Source organism: Melospiza melodia, chromosome 2, assembly GCF_035770615.1.
Source record: "Melospiza melodia melodia isolate bMelMel2 chromosome 2, bMelMel2.pri, whole genome shotgun sequence".
Classification (NCBI taxonomy): domain Eukaryota; kingdom Metazoa; phylum Chordata; class Aves; order Passeriformes; family Passerellidae; genus Melospiza; species Melospiza melodia.
The window spans coordinates 138347210-138365707 of record NC_086195.1 but is presented as its reverse complement, the minus strand read 5'-3'; the positions used below and the strand labels follow the sequence as shown (position 1 = coordinate 138365707).

The 18498-nt window shown below is 43.6% G+C and overlaps 1 protein-coding gene across 2 annotated transcripts in view; it reads left to right on the top strand.

Annotated features, from left to right (window-relative positions):
• VGLL3 (vestigial like family member 3) overlaps positions 1-17619 on the top strand; it is a 28001-nt gene extending 10382 nt beyond the window's left edge. For both annotated transcript variants that reach the window (XM_063150072.1, XM_063150073.1), the window contains exons 3-4: positions 4961-5500; positions 11820-17619. In XM_063150072.1, coding sequence (XP_063006142.1) covers positions 4961-5500; positions 11820-11863 — 584 coding nt within the window. In that variant the 3' untranslated portion in view covers positions 11864-17619. The remainder of the gene's footprint in view (positions 1-4960; positions 5501-11819) is intronic.
• Positions 17620-18498: the final 879 nt, after the last annotated feature.

Below are 18498 nucleotides of genomic sequence, written 5' to 3'. Positions count from 1 at the left end.
CTGGAGGAATTTATGGCTTGAGCTGGGACCATTAACGTTAATGGGAAATTTTCCGTTGACTCGACTGAGAGAAGGATTGAACCTATACTTACTAAAAAGGAGACTGGAGCGTTTATAAATGGCCCAGACAGGCTATAAATGTTTTAGCAACAGGATCAAGGCAGTCCCTAGAGACCCCATGCCCACAGCAAGCCCTCCTCAGCGAGCCTGGGGATGTTCCGTGGGTGCGGTCGCGTGTCGTCCCTTTGGCCTCAGACGTACCCTGTTGTTTTTCCCTGTCCCCCTCTGTGTTTTCACAGCCATCCCCAGAGGGCTCTGAGTGGCCTGGTGTGAGGATTCTCCAGCCAGGCTGCCCCCTGACCCCGTGTGCCCCATGCCCTCAGTGGGGAATGGAGGTCGGCATGTCCTGAACATCTTCTGGGAATAGAGTAAGGAGATAGCCCTGTGCCATCCCTGCACCTGCTGGAGGGGCATGGAGGTCCCTGGGGAGGCTGCTGGAGCTGACAGCATTTGCTGCTCCAGAGGAGAGAAGCTGACAGGAGCTTTTGTCAGCCCCAAATGGGTTTCTGAAATATTCCTGCTTGAAAGCAAGGTGGAAGGAGCAACGCTGTCAGCTTGGTCTTCTGGTTTATGCACAATATCAGAGATGCTCAGTTCCAGCACATGAATATGAGCTTGTGTCCCATTACCTAAAGAAGTTAAATTACCATTAGCTTGAGGTTCTTCTATAAATAACCTTCATGGGTAGTCAGAATTGCTGTCAATTTCTTACTCAGAGATAAGCTAGAAAGTATTTCATTTTGCAATAGCTGTTTTGGGAGATGCAGGTTTCAGTGGAAAGTGTGTGAGCATGAACTGGCTCCCCAGCTCACTGCATTTTCTCCTTTATCTATAAGAAAGGAGGGATTAGCAATGTTTTTGACTTTTTTCATATTTTTTTGTTTTCTTATTTATTTTTAAGGTGTTCTGATAAAAATGCAAACTCTGATTTTATCATTAAGGCGATATTGCAGGGGGGTTTTTGCTTGTTTTGAGGAGGGATTTTGCTTATATATAAAAACAGAACCTGTTGTTCTGAAAAGAGGAATTTTTTATCATTTGCATGTTGATCAAGTTGGGCTAAAATTATTTTGAAAACTGATTTTTTATAAAATACAATTCTATATGACAGGCTTGAGTAATGTGAATATTGAATTTTAGGTGTAGCTGCCTGAATTCTTGTGCTGGTGCTAACGACACCTTGACACTAATATTACTTTAATGGTATTTTTATCAACATGTTTTTCCTTGCTGAAAGTGTTGGGTTGTTTTTCTATCTTACTTTCTTTCCTCTTGCCTTAAGTGAGAGCTGATGTTGTGCTACAGAAAGCTCCATGTGTTGTCTCCTTTCCAGTGTGTGCACTTCTGGTGTGTTTTCAGTGTGTGCTGTGAACATTTGGGTTGGCCACCGTGAACATTTGCATCAGCCACAGCTTTGTGGTCCTTGGGATGCTGCCTTGTCCCTGCTTCCCTGTATTTGGGGTAGGAAATTGTGGTGACTGTAGTATCTGTTAAATGCAGTATTTGACTGCGGTAGTTGGTAAATGACTCCTGAAAGGCCATGGAAGCAGAGAGATTTTTGAATTTTTATTTTTTTCTTTCTCAAGAGCAGTGTGGACGTGGCTGTTTCTCCATGTTCCATAGAGGCCAGGTATCCCTGGGCACTTGGGGTGGGTGAAATTTTCCTGCATGTTTGTGTGACATGAGCTGAGCCTTTCTGTGACATGGGCTGAGGCTTTGTGTCCAGTGGCAGGACTGACCTTTCCCAGTGGGAATGGCCACACTCAGTGGTGCCAGGGGGTGCTGGCCCCTGGCAGTGTCAGGCAGCAGTGATGGATTTGTGAAACATGCACAGGTTTGAAAAATGGAGGTGACCAAACCTGTTTGCTGTGGCCTGGACCTCCTGCATGACTGGTGAAGCCAAGCTGTTATGCAATCTGGGATGAATTCACGTTGGCAGATTCTGTGGTTTAAAGTGCTCTCTCCTGTTACTAAAGCTGTCCTGCAGATACTTTGTGGTTTTCTGTGCTTTTTTGAAGTGCAGGGCTTTGGATTTAGGGCTTTTCCATGCAGATAACAGCCAGATAGTTTTCAAAAACTCGATTACAGAGGTTAATTTTCCAGAATACTGGCCGAGCATTGTCAGGCTATGCTTTTCTGTTAAGTAGTGTGGAAAACAACAGACTGGACATGAAGTTTGCTTTTTTTTTTTTTGTATCAGCCCTGCTGCCAACAGCACAATCCATACATACTCTCCATCTCAGTGTAATCCCTTTTTACAAGGAATGGTTTACAAACAAGGAACAATACCAATTTTGGAGGAGTGCTGAGGCTTCTGTAATATGCTTGAAGCTCTCTGTAGTCTTCAAGCATGAATTGCAATAAAAATACATTGCTAAAAGCAGCCCAGCCTTTTGAAGAAACCCATGGAGTGCAGCTTGCCAGATAAGTTTGCAGCCTCTGAAGCATTTTGGCACGAAGCATCCACAACGTTTGTCCGTGGTATGTTTGCAAAGTTTGTTTCCAATATCGGAAGTTAATCAGACTCAAAAAACTGCCTAAATCAAAGCCAACTTATGTGTGGAAAAATTTCTGTGATTTTAATGGATTTTAAAACGGAGACACGAGTGTCCTAGTGATGCAGTCAGAAAACGCTTTCAAGTTTTTTACTTCCAAAATATTTTTGTATAAGCAAAGTTCAGAGGCAGGAGTGTTTGAAGAATCTGTTCATTCTCAATGGTGTCTTCACCCAAGTCTCATTCCAGCTGCTTATTAAACAAAGCAAAACAAAAGGTGATTTAAAAAAAAAAAAACTCTTACAAAAGTTATGAGGAACAGAGGATTCCTCGCCTCATCAAATGCTAAACTTCCCTGGCTTTATTTCTCCATAGGCTGTTTTTATGACTGTTCTTTCATCAGAGGTGAAGTTCTGTATTTTTATGTTTCCATCTTTCACTAAAAAAAAAAATCCTATTGGAGTTGAGAAATATTGCATGAAGCAGTACTTTCTAGCATGAGCTGGCAAGAGGATTGTGAGAATGGAGAAGCCAATACTTTGCTACACATCAAAAACACTAACTGCTCCTTCAAAAGAGGAATTTTTAGAATGTGATTTCATAATGTAGAGGTATTGGAATCCATTTAAATATAGTCTGAGCCCTAGCTGTAAGAAGCAGCAAGTCTTTTAGTTCTGACAAAAACCTTTTTGAGCTACATAGATGGTTCTGGTTGTAGGATCCTATTGGGTAGAGGGCATCATGATATATTCTATGAAGGAATAACATAAGCTGTGTTAGATATGACCTTTATTCCATCAAAGCATGCAATTAGTTTGAGAAAATCAGGTATTTTTTAGCCAAATGTTTCCTGTTCTGCAGTGTGAGCTGGTTCTCTTTCCTCTGCAGCATTTGCAGCCACAGCAGCTGCCTTTCCAAATGATGTGCTCTAGTCTGGGCAGGAGTTAGCATCTGCTCACAATTTCTGTACCAAGATCCTCAGAGGGCTCTGACTCTACAGCCTGAAGAAGAAAAATCTTCTTGAGGGGGGAATCTTATGTATGTGAAAACCTGATGGGAGGGAATGAAGGTGGGGGGAGCCAGGCTCCCTTCAGCAATGCTTGCTGACAGAACAGGAGGCAATAGGCCGAGATTAGAAAACAGGAAATTCCATCTGAATACAAGAAAACTTTTTGTTTTGTTGGATTTTTTAGGCTGGTTGTTGCTTTTGGGGATTTTTTTTTTGAAAGACTGCAAAAAAAAAAATCTGACTCGACATGGTCCTAGACAACTGCTCCACTTGAACAGGGGAATTGGACTAGACAATCTTTGTCACTATAGGACATGAAACAACACGAGCATACACACCTCTGCTCTCAAGGTGAAGGAAAAGGGATGTTTGTTTTCTGACTCCAACATTTATAGATTTCCAAAAGTGACAGTGGATTGGAGGGTGACAGTGCCACCTCTCCAATGACACTGGACAAACCAACAGTCCATCGAATTTCTCCTCCTCCATAAAAGAATGCAAAACAACAAGTTATTTCCATGAAGCATGTGAGAAAGTTCATTACAAGAATGTAAACATCAGAAGGCTTAGAAAATCTTAAAAAAATCAGAGTGACAAACCTTCCTACCTCAAATGTCCAGTGATTCTGTATTTACTTAGGAAAACTTAAAAAATCGGAGCGACAAACCTTCCTACCTCAAATGTCCAGTGATTCTGTATTTACTTGGGAAAACTTAAAAAATTGGAGCGACAAACCTTCCTAACTCAAATGTTCAGTGATTCTATGTTTACTTAGAAAATCTTAAAAAATCAGAGCGACAAACCTTCCTGTCTCAAATGTCCAGTGATTCTGTATTTACTTGGGAAAACTTAAAAAATTGGAGCGACAAACCTTCCTATCTCAAATGTCCAGTGATTCTGTATTTACTTAGGAAAACTTAAAAAATTGGAGTGACAAACCTTCCTACCTCAAATGTCCAGTGATTCTGTATTTACTTAGGAAAACTTAAAAAATCAGAGCGACAAACCTTCCTACCTCAAATGTCCAGTGATTCTGTGTTTACTTAGAAAATCTTAAAAAAATCAGAGCGACAAACCTTCCTACCTCAAATGTCCAGTGATTCTGTATTTACTTAGACAACCTTAAAAAATCAGAGCGACAAACCTTCCTACCTCAAATGTCCAGTGATTCTGTATTTACTTTAGAAAATCTTAAAAAAATCAGAGCGACAAACCTTCCTACCTCAAATGTCCAGTGATTCTGTATTTACTAAGGAAGCTTGAGTTCAGCCAAACTTCAGAGAGCGGCAAATCGTTGTGGGGTTTTTATTCTGGAGTGTGTTGTTCCTTGTGGGGTTTTTATTCTGCGGTCTGTCGTTCAGCTTCAGTCACGCTTCCCTTCTTTTCTCCCCACCAGAGAGCTCCACGATTTCAAGCCAAAGGAGCGGATTCCCCACCTCCTTCTGGACCAGCTCTTACCAGCCTCCTCCTCCCCCCTGCTTGAGCGGCGTGCACCCCGATTTCCCCGTGACTGCACCAGGCACCTTCCCAGCAGCAGCAGCAGCAGCAGAGCCCGGCAGCTGGCCGGGACACGGCCTGCACCAGACTGCCCCAGCCCCTGCCCCGGCCGCCGCCGAGGCCTGGCCCTACCCCTTAGCGTCTCAGGTGAGCCCCTCGTACGCACACATGCACGACGTGTACGTGCACCGCCACCACCCTCACCATGCCCACGTGCACCACCACCACCATCACCATCCTCACCACCATCCCCAGCACCGGGAGCCGCGCTACGGCTCGCTGCTGGTGCCCTCGGTGCGCGCCGCCGCCAGGATCCCCGCGGCCCAGCCCGACGGCGCCAAGGCCGAGCCCGCCGCTGCCGCCGCCGGCGCTACCTCAGCCTGGGCCGGAGCCTTCCACGGAACCGTGGACATCGTGCCCAGCTTTGGGTTTGATACAGGTAAGATGGCTTGGGTTTTGTACTTTTTTTAAATTTTTTTGTAATTTTTGTTGTTGTTGTCATGGTCTGTGACTTGTTTGAGCAGACGTGAACTCCCCGCAGCTGAAGCAGGGCTGGCTCTCAACAAGGAGACATCTTCATTGATTAAAGAGCCTCTGAACATGTTTTATATAGCTGAGGGATATCCCAGTTTTTCCAGTCTGTAGAAACAGGGACAAGTGCATGTGAAATGGAGGAGAAAGCACTAAACAAAAACGTGTCCAAATGATTCCCACACATGTGGGAATCCCTCCTGTAATTGCTGTCAGGGCAGCTCTCCCTGCCTTCTGCTGAGAGACCTTGGTCCCATTCAAGCTAGATGAGTTGTGGAACAATCCACAATTTTTTTTTGTTCCTTTCTGTTTAAATATTGTTGGAAAATGTTAGTTATGCTTCCATGAGGAAGTTCTCAGTTTGTTCAGCTGGTTCATATGTGCATCTACCAGTATTTAGCTCCAATGAACTAACAACTTGCAGTGCATGAGGACTGCGTCTTGAGGTGGAACATCTCGGTGTTTCCTTCCAGTTGTCACATGGAGAACAGAGGTGCCGATTGAGCTGAGCTTTCCATCAATCTAAACATCTTTCTATAGGGTGTAGGCAGAGGTGTGTGAATTAACTCCTTTTTACTGCAGAATATGTAGTCTGAAGTGCAGTGCATGAACTCCATCTGTGTCTGTGAGCTTTGAGTGGCAGTCTCTCGCCTCAGCATCTGAAGCAGTCTGGCAGCCCTCAGGGTTTGAAGTTTCTGGCCATCAGGTGACTGACAGTTCCCAGTGCATCCATCCTGGAGCTCATGGCCCCCACTGAGGGCTCCTTTTTCCATTTGATATTTATCTCACCAGCAGCAATCCTTGCAGATCAGTACTTCTTAAAGACAGTATGTTATCTGATTAAAGAAACACTAGGTTTGTATCTTAGTTCCCTTTTCCTTAAAGTATCTGTTTGTCTCCATTTTTGATAGCTCTCTCTGACTAGTTCAGTGTGTGAGAAGCACTTCTTTGCCTGACTGATTAGTGGGCAGGGGAGCAGATAATGGATGCAGAAAAAGGGCTGTTTCTTAAAAATTAAATACTATGAACCTAATTCAAATCTGTCTCTTCCCTTTAAAGCAACTTGTAACCAGTAATCTCATCTAAATACTACACTTGCTGTCTTGATGTCAATAAAACTAAGAAAAAGCTTATCAGTATTCTTAACAATTTATATATAAATAACATTTCTAGCTAAACAAGCAAAACAACAACAATTATATTTTATGCTTTTGGGTACAGAATGATAAACTAACCAGGCTGGTATCTTGAGCTTTTCCTTTGTGACAAACCCCATAAGGGGAGTGAGCCTCTTTCTTTGAAGAATGAGCAGTGTCACTGTCACTGGTGTAAGGGACAAGCCCTCCTGGACCCAGCCCCACCTGCAGGGCCCTGGTGTTTGGCTTCACCTTTTGGGAGTGGAACAGAGAGCTGTGTGAGGAATTGTTAGTCAGGAGAAGCCTCTGCCTGGCTTAGGTACAAGTCCAGCCTAGACTGTGAGTTGTTTTTTAAGAGCAAATACCTCAAAAAGGACTGGGTCCTAGCACTGCCTTAGAGAGCAGACACAGCTTTGGCTTGGTGCTGCCTGCTCCTTGTGAAAATCCCTGTGGAGGGGTACAGTTGGGTGCTGATTTTGTCAGGATGCCGATTTGGCAGTGCCTTGCATGTCACTTGGTTCCTCAGTGTGGGAGACAGTGGGAAGGATCTGAGCTGTTCACTTCTGACCTGTGCTTGGTTGTGTGGGTTTTAGTCTGAGTTCCTGTGGGGGAAAAGAAAGAGGGGAGATGTGTGACTGGTTTGAAGAAACAGAGAATCTCAGCAGACCATTGTCTCACTAGTTTGAACTAGTTGTTCAAAAGGGCTGCAACACTGAAACACAGCAGCAAAACCCTGTTAGGCAGCCCCAGTTTTGGAAACAAGGGTGCAAGCATTGGTACACAGCAGGCAGTGGAAACCTGTGACATTGCAATTACTTGCTCTCTTGCCCTGCACACTCATCTTTCCCATGCTTTTCACCCTTTGCTGGGAAGGGCAGGAAGGCTGAGCTCCCCTTTCAGCCCTGCCTTTAGCTTGTGCAGTTGAGACAAGTGCTGTGGTTACAGGCACTCGAGGCATGGAGAGAAGAGGGAGCTTAATTGCCTCAGGGTTTTGTGTGCACATCCAGCAGAGTCATCCCAGGGAAAGTGTGGGGAGAGGAGGGGTTGCTCGAGTGCCACATGGAGTCACATGCAGCACTTGCTTCATGTGCACTTGAGGGAAAGCAGATTATACTGGATAAATCTCCACATCACACAGCATTTCATTACATTCAACTCCAATGTCAAAGAGCAATTTCAAGCAAGAGGGTACAAACTCAAGAGCCTGGAAGAGTGAATTGGCTTTTAGTGACATAAAGTGCTTTCTCCAGAGGAGGGTAAGGACATAGTGGCAAGAATATGTCAGTTCTGAAAGTGTTTGCTCATATATCCCTGGAGAAAATAACCTGTGGAGCTGTCAATATGTCAGATTCCATGAGCTTCAGGTGATTTATGTCAAAAAAGTTCATTTGGTCTATACCTGAACATTGCCTTTTGGAGTCCTTCACTCACAAACTGATTCTCCCTCTTCTTACCACGGGCCACATTTCTTGTGCTACTGTCACATGGATTGTAGGAACATCTGCAGAATTCCTCACGTTGAATTATGTGGAATGATGGTGTTGGGATCAGGGCAGGCTGGCTGTAATCTTACCCTCTTCCAGCTACATTGTTGCATCTCTGCCCTGCCAAGCCAAATAATCCATCTCAAGAATGGATGATGCCAAATCACTCCAGAGGTTAGGAGGAGGTTCCCACTGCATGCCCGGTGTAGTTTGGGAATTTATGGCTCAGAACACATTGTGTGGGACATCAGCACAGAGCTGACAAACTATTGATCTGTCTGGCACATCTGTTTGAACTTACATGGTCCCGTTTTAGGGGATGAAGGAGGATTTAGCTACCTGATTGCCGTTAAAGGTGGCCTAATCCTCACGTTGTAGGCTGCAAATTAACCCTTTGGGAAGCTTCTGTGTCAGTCCAAGTGCAATTAAAGAAAGTGCTGGTCTGCATCAAGAGCTGTTAAAACCTGCTAGGTTTGTGTCTGCTGGTGTGTAGTGTCTTTCCAAAGTGCACAAGCTACAGTGCTCAATAAAAGAGTACATTTCATGTCAAGCATTGAATATAAACATGTTGGAATAAGCAGAGATTGTTTGGATTTATACCTCAGTTCCTTGTCCTGCTGGTGTGAAGCAAAGCAAGGCTGGGCTGTCCCCAGCTCTGCCTGTGGCTCAGGGCTGCAGCTGTAATGCAGTGTCACCACTAAAGCTTGTGCCAAAGCCACATCCAGCACTTCGGACCAGGGGCTGGGGAGGGGAATTCCTGTCTCTCAGTGCTGCTGGTGGTTGTAGCCATCAGTGCTTCTCTCAGGAGCAGGTGAGAGGTGTCCTGCACCTCAGGTGAGCAGTGGGGTTTGGCTGTGCTGCAGGCAGCCCACGGGAGGAGAGCAGAGCATCTTGCCTTGCCAGGGATATCCTGTCCTGCTGTGGGACACATGTGCTGGAGGAGGCTCCCTGCAGCCTCAGCACACTAAAAGCAGAGCAAGACTTTGGCATGAGTGATGGCTGTAAATCTATTAAAATTGAGGTGTGTGTTCTTCATGCTAGAAAGTTATGCACACTGCGGTGAATAACTTCAAATTTAGGTGAATGAATCAGCATCCTTTAGTCCTGGTTTACTGTGGAAAATCCCCCTTTGGAAATGCCTGTCAGTGCCATATGTTGAATTTGGAGTTTGAGGGGCCTGTCCAATCCCCTCTGCACATTTGTCTGTGTTCACACACATCCCACAAGTTTGTCACAACTCATTAAATTTGCCTAGATGTTCCCACAGAACCTGCATAATGTTTGTGAACAATTAGCTCAAAGGTAGGTGGTCCAGGGAAAGGGATTTTGCTGGAGTGGCAGTGCTGGGTCATGCAGTGCAAGTGAGGATTTCCTTGCTGAAGGGAAAGCACTGCAGGTGGGAGCTCTGGGTGAGCAGCCAGCCTTGGATTCTGTGTTAGGACTGCAGATGGCCTTGCCTTGAAGGAGATGGGAATATAGTGAGGAGAAGGCATGGAAAGTGTTCCACATTCAGTTCTGTAAATAGGACAATTGGGTTTTTTGGTTTGTTTTCTCTTGCTTTTTAGAGTCTGTAGCTATACCTTAAATCTCCTTGTTACAGCTATTTGTGCCTTGCAAAGACACCTGCCTGTTCAGCTAGGCATTCCCTTTCTACCACTTGCTGTTGTCAGGTGGAAGATCTCTTAAACACGTGTGTGTCATTTTTTTTAAGCTGCTGGGAGCCACATAACCTGTTCCTCTTCTTAGAGGCTTCCATGGCCTCTGGTGTCCTTTAGTGGCCCACTGGTGAACTTAAATGGCTTCTTTATGCTCTGAAAGTTTTCTGCTGTCTAACTTTTTTGTTTGTTTTTCCTTTTTTTTTTGGTGGGGGCCATCTTTGTTTAAAAAAAATGTAAGTAGCAAGAGAAAAATAGCTCCAAATTGTCATCACTAGCTTTGAGGGAGCTTTGAAGGGAGCAGCAGTTCATTATGGCTGTGTATGATGCTGCCAGGGAAACAAATAGCTCTTAAGCAACAAGGAGACATCTTCATTGAATAAAGAGCCTCTGAACATGCTTTTATAGGCATGCTCTAGCTGAAGGATATCCCAGTTTTTCCAATCTGAAGAAACAGGTACAAGTGCACACAAAATGGAGCAGAAAGCACTAAACAAGGTTTGGCCACCACAACCGTGGGCTCTGCTTTCCCTTTTTCTTCCCTGTTGGACACACAAGTGTTTCTACCCTGCTTGGGAATCCTCACAAGGATAGAGCCATATGCTCTCATCTTTTATGTGAGTGCTAATTGCTGTGCAGCTCAGCTCTGAAATGCTGATCATCATTAAGTATTTAATTGCTTATAATCTTAAAGCAAGGAGGTAGTTGTCAGATCTGAACCCTCCATGCCTGCCTGTAAGTTTTCAGAAAACTTACGGGTCTTCCTTCATATTCAGTGAGTGATTGGATTTTGGAAATGAGATCCATGCCTAGCACGTGGTTAAACATCATATGAACACGGAGCTCTGGTGGTTACAACATCACAGAGCACCTATTGACATTAGTGGTGAAATTAACCCAAAATTCTTAGCAAGTCAGGTGCCTGGGTACACTGCATAGCAAGAATGATGACTTGTAGTGGGAAATGTACCTTCATTTCATGGCATGTGATTTACTCCCCTCAAAACATCAAAGGACTGGTTTTAAATCATTGAGACTTGAGTGCCTTTCTACCTCTGAAAATATGTGCCTGCATCTCTGTCCTTTACTTTCCCTATAAATGAGCAAGAGTGCATCTTCTTTGAGACATTTAATCTGCACCTGCCCTTCTGTTGTCTGCATTTGGGGTTTATGCCCTCTTAGGTGTGAACAGAGAGATTGGATCCCTCTGGAGCAGAGAAATCCCAGATTATAGTGCAGGTTCCAAGTCTATAATGCTAGAGCCACAGCCTAGCACCACATTTATTAGATAGTCCTCACTTTTTTACAAAGGAAAATGTTAGAGGAACTCATAACAAATGCAAGCTGAAAACCATTAATTTTTCCCATGTGGAAGCACTAGCCATTCTTGGCTGGAAATCTTGCACTCTGTAGGTGAAATTATTTGGGATTTTTTGCCTGCTGCAGGAACATTTTCCCTCTCTCCTCTGCGAGGTGAAATACCACAGAAACTGTGAAATCCTGAAGTGTCCCAGGCATTTTCTAGAGGATCTGGTGTCTGTGGCTGGACCCTGCCTGGAAATTCTGCTCTGCTGCCGACTGGAGAATTGATGCAGACCTTTATGGGGGGTTTGTTCACTCCATGCCATGTTCCACATGAGCTCAAGCCAAGGAAGCGCATGCAGGAATTTTATCACCATTTCTGAAATGCTTGAGCCAGAATGAAACTTCAATATGGTTTAATTTTACCCCTCATAAACCAAAAGGCTTGGAGCAGTAACCCTGTTGCTAACAAGTCCTTTAAACTGTTAAATTGTCATTTGGTGGAGTTTGTTTTTTTTGTTTTTTTTTGGTTTTTTTTAATTCAAAACTTGTTTTTCTTTAGTTGCTTGGGGAAGGGGAAGAAGAAACCATCTGATTTATTAATCTAATATTTATTGATATTAATTTTCTTTTTCTTTTCTGCAATATAGGTCTACAGCATCAGGACAAGAGCAAGGAAGCTGCTTGGTTCTGAGGTGCAGAGAAATTCAGACCAGCTAGAGCTGGAGTCAGCAGAGCTGGGTGGGTGATACAGCAGTGGTTGACTCCTTCTGCGTGGAGCAAAGGACACACATGAAGATGAAGAGCCAACTGTTCTGGTTTTGCTATTGAGCCTTTTATTTGTAAGGCTATTTATGGGTCCCACAGAGTTGGAAAAAAACCAGAAACCTAACTTTTCTTTCTTTCCTCATCTGAGCCTGCTGCAGCTGGGCAACCTAACTCCTTTCTGCTCCTTTAACAGTGTTTCGTTTTGTTCAGCTTGATATTTTTATGAACAGTCTCAATAGTCAGGAAAAAAGACTCTCCCTTGACTACAGTGCGCCTTCTTTCAGGAATACAGTATTTTGTAGCTCTTTGTGCATCTATTTTTGTAGAAATACAGAAAGTTTGGGTAAGGATCGATGGGCTATTTTAGGATGACATATTTTTTTTAAAAAAATTGTAAAATTGTTAAGTTCTGTTTAAAGAACTTGCTCTCAGAGAAGCACTGGCAAAAATGTATAAAATGCTATTTTTAGATGTCTGTGATGTGTTTGTGCATTTTGGTTTTTTTTTTTTTGTTTGTTACCTCAAATGTCTATCTTTCTTATCTTTTTAAAGAGCTAAACTCCTTTGTTTCCACATTACTAGATTCTGATGCTTTTGTCCTTTTTGTTCTAGCTTAAGCAAGTATAATTCTCACCTGAAGTTTCAGCCAAATATTTTTTTCCTGGTGTTAGATTGTAGTAAAAGTGGTTCTGTTTTTCTTGCTTCTGCAGGTGGCTTTGTGCTGTGCTGACTGTCAGAAGCTTGCAAACACCTTTAGCATAGAGCAAAGCTTGAGGTTACAGCAACTGCATTTCCCACCCATCCATTCTTTCAAAATGGACCAAATACTCTTAAATCAGACACGAATATGGGCCTCATCTATGATCCACTGAAGCTGTTGAACACAGTTCTCTGTGGGTTATGGGGCTCATAAATATCAGTAAAATCTTACAGGCAGGACTTTCAGCTAAGCCATTTCAAGGTGGTCACTTACAACATCAATATTCAGGGAAAATGAACAAAAAAAAAAAATAAATCCAGGTTTATAAAAATGTGTGGCTTGTGGAAACAAAAGGTTGTCACAACAAGGAGAGCACAAGGAGAGCTCCTGTTGCCTTCAGGCTGTGTCTGCCTGGGCTGGGCTGTGCCGTGGGGCTCGCAGGACCCCACTGCAGCCTTGCATTTCATACCCAGCTGAGCCTGCATGCACTGGGGCCACGTGGAGCCACAGCCCCCCTGCTTGGGCAACCCCTGGCCTGGGCCTTGGCTCTGACTGGGTAATAAAGGCTTTGGTTGGAGCCAAGGTGGGTGCCATCAATCCTGAGTGAGGGTGGTGAGGGCGCCGTGCGCCCCAATGGGTTCAGTCTCTGTGCCCAGCCCTTGGGGACTCCAGCTTAGGAGGGACTGAGGGGGGCCCAGGGTCAGCACCTGCCTTGTTGGGTCCTGGCTGTGCCTTGGAGGTGTTGCCCTTCTGCTCTGTGCACCAGGGTCCCTGTGTAGAGCCTCATTTCCTAAGGCTCTTACAAAGCATTATGTTTATGTCACTCAGACATCCCTGTTTGAGAGACACGCTGGCCAACAAGATACAAACACATGGCTGAGATAAGAGTTTAATTTTAAGGCACTGAGCATTGTAAATGTAGTTTGGTCAGGTGGAAACCACATGGATCTGTGTGTGAAAGGGGAGGGGGGTGTTGGGAAGTGCCTGCCACTCCGAGGTTCCCTGCACTGCTGCTTCCCTCCAGGCTGTTTGAACTTGATCCTACGAGGTGTTGAGCATTCTCCCTTGTCAAGGGAGAGGGCTTGACATGCTGGCACTGGAGGCATTAGGATGATATCACAATTTGGCAAGACCCTTTAGTCTCTACCTTGCTGATTTGAAGTTTGAGACAGTGTATAAATGCTGAATGGACTATGCTTAAATATTGCTTCAAAGTAATAAGGTTGTAGTCTCTGTGTTGGGATGATGAATTAAATGTGGTGGGGTTTTTTTCCTCATCTTTGTAGTCCATCAGTATTTCTTTCTCTCAATAAATTTCACTCTCATGACAGTTCTCTATATTATTGCTGCTCTGGTGGAGCTAGCTCCTCAATTTGCCAATAAATTCATAATGTATGGGAGGGAATGGAGTACCAGCTGCCACAGTTCACTTTCTTATAAGGACAGTACAGTTCAGGGAATATCTCAAGAAAAAGAGTTCTGACTTAGGAATGTTGATAGTATTAGAAATACTGGGAGGAAAAAAAATCTTAAAAAAATCTTAAGCTTTTTTTTTCTTCTTTTTTTTTTTTTCCTCTTGGACTTGGCAAAAGTGGAAATTAAAGAAGACAGTGTGTCCTCTTTGAACTTCAGGGATGGAGATTCTGGGTGGCAGGGGATGCAAAAGAAAAGACAGCATTTCTTTTTGAGGTGTGTTTGACTTCCTGAAATAGTTTAAAGCCTAACCAGAGCAGTCTGCTCACTGCCTTCCCTTTCACAAGCTCACACAGTGAGGGACCTCCTCTGGTTCCCTATAGATGTCAAAGCAGAACAGGACAGGAGCAAAACAAGCCCACAGTCTGCACTGGAATTTCTTTCTGGATTGTATCTCTGAGTTGTTGGTTAGTGGGGATGAAGAAGTGTTGCCTCTTCCCCTCCAGGACTGCTGTTCTGCCCAGAGTTTCTGCTGCTGAACCTGGGACTGAGCTGGTGGAACTTCTGCAAACTCTGGGTGACAAGTGCCAATAAAAACCTGCTGTTGTCTGTAGCCATCCATGCACCAGTCTGTCAACTCCAAAAAAAAAGTGAAATAAATTCTTCTTTTTCCCCTAAGTCACTGATTGTCCCCTGTGCTAACAAGTGAGAAAGGAAAAACCAAAGTGTGTAGCAGCAGCCCTGCTTCTACAGTTCGAGGGATGGAAAAGGAAAGAAAAAGTTCTGCAAACTCTGTGTGACAAGTGCCAATAAAACCCTGCTGTTGTCTGCAGCCATCCATGCACCAGTCTGTCAACTTCAAAAGTGAAAGAATTTTCTTCTTTTCCCCCTCAGTCACTGATTGTCCCCTGTGCTAACAAGTAAGAAAGGAGAAGCCTAAGTGTGTAGCAGTAGGCATGCTTCTACAATTCGAGGGATGGAAAAGGAAAGAAAAAACCAAACCCACCCTTCCCTGTGACAAAGTTTTGAGTTAAATTCAGCAGATTTCCTTCTCTGCCTCTCTGCCCTACACGCACACTCACACACACGCACAGAGGTGCTTATGAGAAGCAGATGCTGCCATGGTTTTGCTCTTGGAAGAGGAGAGGAGCGCTCGCCTGCGGTGGTGGGGGATTGATGGCAGCCAGAAGGAGCAGAAAGGTTGAGCCTGCTCGTGTTTCTGCAGATAGGAAAAAAAAAAAAAAAAAAGGCCCTTGAAATCAGGTCACAGATAAGTTGTGTGTCTTAATGCATTACCAAAGGAGTTGTTTCATTCTTTTTATGTGTGGTGTGTTCTGATGCTGTCCCAAGAAAGTGGATGATTCATTTTGAGAGGGCTTATAAAACATGTTGTACTCTGTCACTGTTTCTGGGAGAACATAGGGAAATTATTGTTTTATTTCAAGAAACTCAAAATACTGACCTCCTTAAAGTTGTCCAGGATTTTATTTTATTCCTGTTAATGTTGAGAAATCTGACATCAACTTTTATGTCTCCATTTGAAGACTGGAAGGGTTCAAGTTGTCCACCAGTTTGTCAGAGGCAGCTGCCAGTTTTTTCCAATGGCCCATTTCCATCCCAACAAGAAGATGGAATAGTGTAGCCCAGGAGATTGGAATTTTGGAATTTCTGGAGAGCTGAATAAGCTGCACTTGGCAATAGTAAAATGGACTCTGTTCTGATTCCTTCCCTCACTAGCCACACAAGTTCAGGTGTCCTCAGTGAATGACAGCTTTGTCTCAATCATCCACACCTGCATCAAAACATTTGGAGATCAGATCTCTCATCACAGCATGCACAGGGGAAAGGGAACGTCACATTTCCTCCAGCCTGCCCTTAGGATTGCCTTGCCTCACCCAGCCTTTCTGCTTCCAGGCTGTTACATGTCTTGCTGTCCCTCTCCCAAAATTCCTCATGTGTATGGATATATTTCTTTACAAATATATCTATGCACATTCACATGTAGCCATACCTGGTTCCCTTTGTTCCACTCTTGTGCCTCCGAATGCATGTCCTTTGGAAATGAAGTGAATGACTTTGTCAAATCTCATCTGAGATGGAAAATGTAGGCATTTTATTGCATCTTATTCTCTGTTAACTCAGGAGTGAATTTTTTCCCTACTTGTTAAAAAACCCGAACACAACAAAACACATAAAAAAAGCCCTTTCAAATCACCTGATTTGTATCTAAAAAGATGATAATGAAATCAGCAGTTATGTGGAGAGGTGCAATATATTGTTTCTGCAGACAAGCCTATGTCTGAATATGATTATTTTAATTAATTTCAGGTACAAGCTTTTGCTCCATATCAATGGACCGGCAACATATATATTTCCTTATAAACAATTTAGAAATACATATATTTTTCAAGTGGAATTCTTTAGTATGGCAGCCTCTGAGCTTCTAAAGGGTATTTGGATGATAAATATTGTTTGTGTGTGGGTTTTTAAAAAAAGTTGATGCATGTTGTTTGGAACTAAAATCTCATGTAAAGTGGGAAAGTATTTAAAAATAAATTCTGCTTTTACAAATTAGCCCTATGGGCACCATCTGAGAGTTGTGGTGCAGGAAGATTCCCCTTTAAAAATTGAGGTTGTCTTGCTTGAGCAAGTTCAAAATCCAGGAGAGGTGGGAGTGGTCTTGGAAAGGAGCTGGTGGAGCTGAGAAGATCCTCTCCAGAACTGTAGGTACATGGTTGGGCAGTCGCTGCTCAGTACACTAAGTTTAGGCTGTGATAGCAGGTTTATACTTATGGGATGGAATGGTTGCCAAGGGGAAATGTAGATGTCCCTGGAAAACCATGTTTTAGCCCTTTTAGCCATGTTTTAGCTGCCCTTGGTCTGCTCAGTGCCTGTGACCCTCTCCCAGTTCTTACTCTGCAATCTCTATGCCACCCTGTGAGACCTCTGAAATCTGGACTGGAATTCCCTGGGAAATGCACGGTTTTTTTGTTGTTGTTTTTCTTTTTTTTTTTAACTCCCAATAAAGAAAATTTAGTTATGGGGGTCATTAAAACACTCCAGTTATTTCATGCACCTGCTGAGAGGCTCAGGCCTCCAATATAAATCAGCTGTGCCCTGTGGCTGTTTGCCTGCAGGAGCCTGGGTGCTGTTTCCTCCCCTCAGTGAAACCTCCAGTGGCATTGGGATGGTTGGGACCAGCCTTGGATGCCTGAATTTCCGTCCTGTGGTGGCCAGGGCTGGTCCAGCCTTGATTCAGGTGAGCTGGGGCTCAGGAATTTGGTGCTATAGGCAAGCAGTGTTTGTAGGAGTTTGAGGTTTACAGTAATGAGTGAAGGATCTGCAGAACTGTGCTGCACTTTCCCTGCTGGCTCTTTGGAGCTGTTGTTTAAAACCATCAGTCAAATCAGGGTTCCTCTTCCCCCCCCACCTGTTTTCCCACCTTGTTTCCCTCAAAAATCCATTAGAATTTTTTCCCCTCTCATCAAAACTGATGGGGGGGTTTGTGGGGAGGCTTTGTATAAAGAAAAGGGTCACTGTTTATTACTGAATAAATAATTTAATGTGAATTTTATTGTTATATTTGTTACGTAGCATTTTCAGTTGTATCTGTATTTCTCAACAATTAGCTAATTTTTTCTTTTTATTCTTATGCAACTAAAGAACTCATAAATCTCTTTGTAAATTCCTGCATCCTGAGATTCTATAATTTGCATGAGATTAATTTTTAGAGCCAAGGATTTGTCTTCTGTTGAAAATGTTGTAAAACAAGTGTTCTAAACTGGTTCTGTACTAAAATTAAACAGAGTGAAAGCCTTGCATTGAAGGGATTTCAAGCAGAGATCTCATGAAGGCACAGGTTTGCCTTCTCAGACACTGTCAAGTGCTTGTGCTACAATGTCCTATTTAATTCTTAACATCTTTCTTTAAATTACATTAATGCCATTTTACAATCAAACCTAGTGGAATCACAACCTTAGTCTACGACCCCTTTTCTTATTTTTATCTTTTCCTGGCAGTTTTGACAGTCATCAGACGGAAATTTTCCAAGCAATTTATTTACCTCAAATTGATTTTTTTGGCAAAGTTCAGCAATTCCCACTAAGGAGGTAACTGCCCTTGCTGAAATTATTTTACAGCTGTTTAATTAAGAAATGCTTGCATGTCTGTCTTCTGGCTGGAGGGCTGAAGGTTTGGTGTTTTGGTCACAGATACATCATTTACTGCTCCAGCAGTGGGGGGAAGAAAAACCTCCGAGCTCTGGCCAAGCACTCAGCTTTTGAAAAATTGCCACTTGCACGCAATCAGCAGGGAGCTGTTAAGAATTTAGTTGCAAAACCCTCTGAAGATCCTGACCATATGGGATGTGCTGTGTTTCAGAGCACAGGGGGATGAGCAGGGTTTTTCCCATACGTCCTGCTCCGGAGCAGACAGCGAGCAGGGCTCTG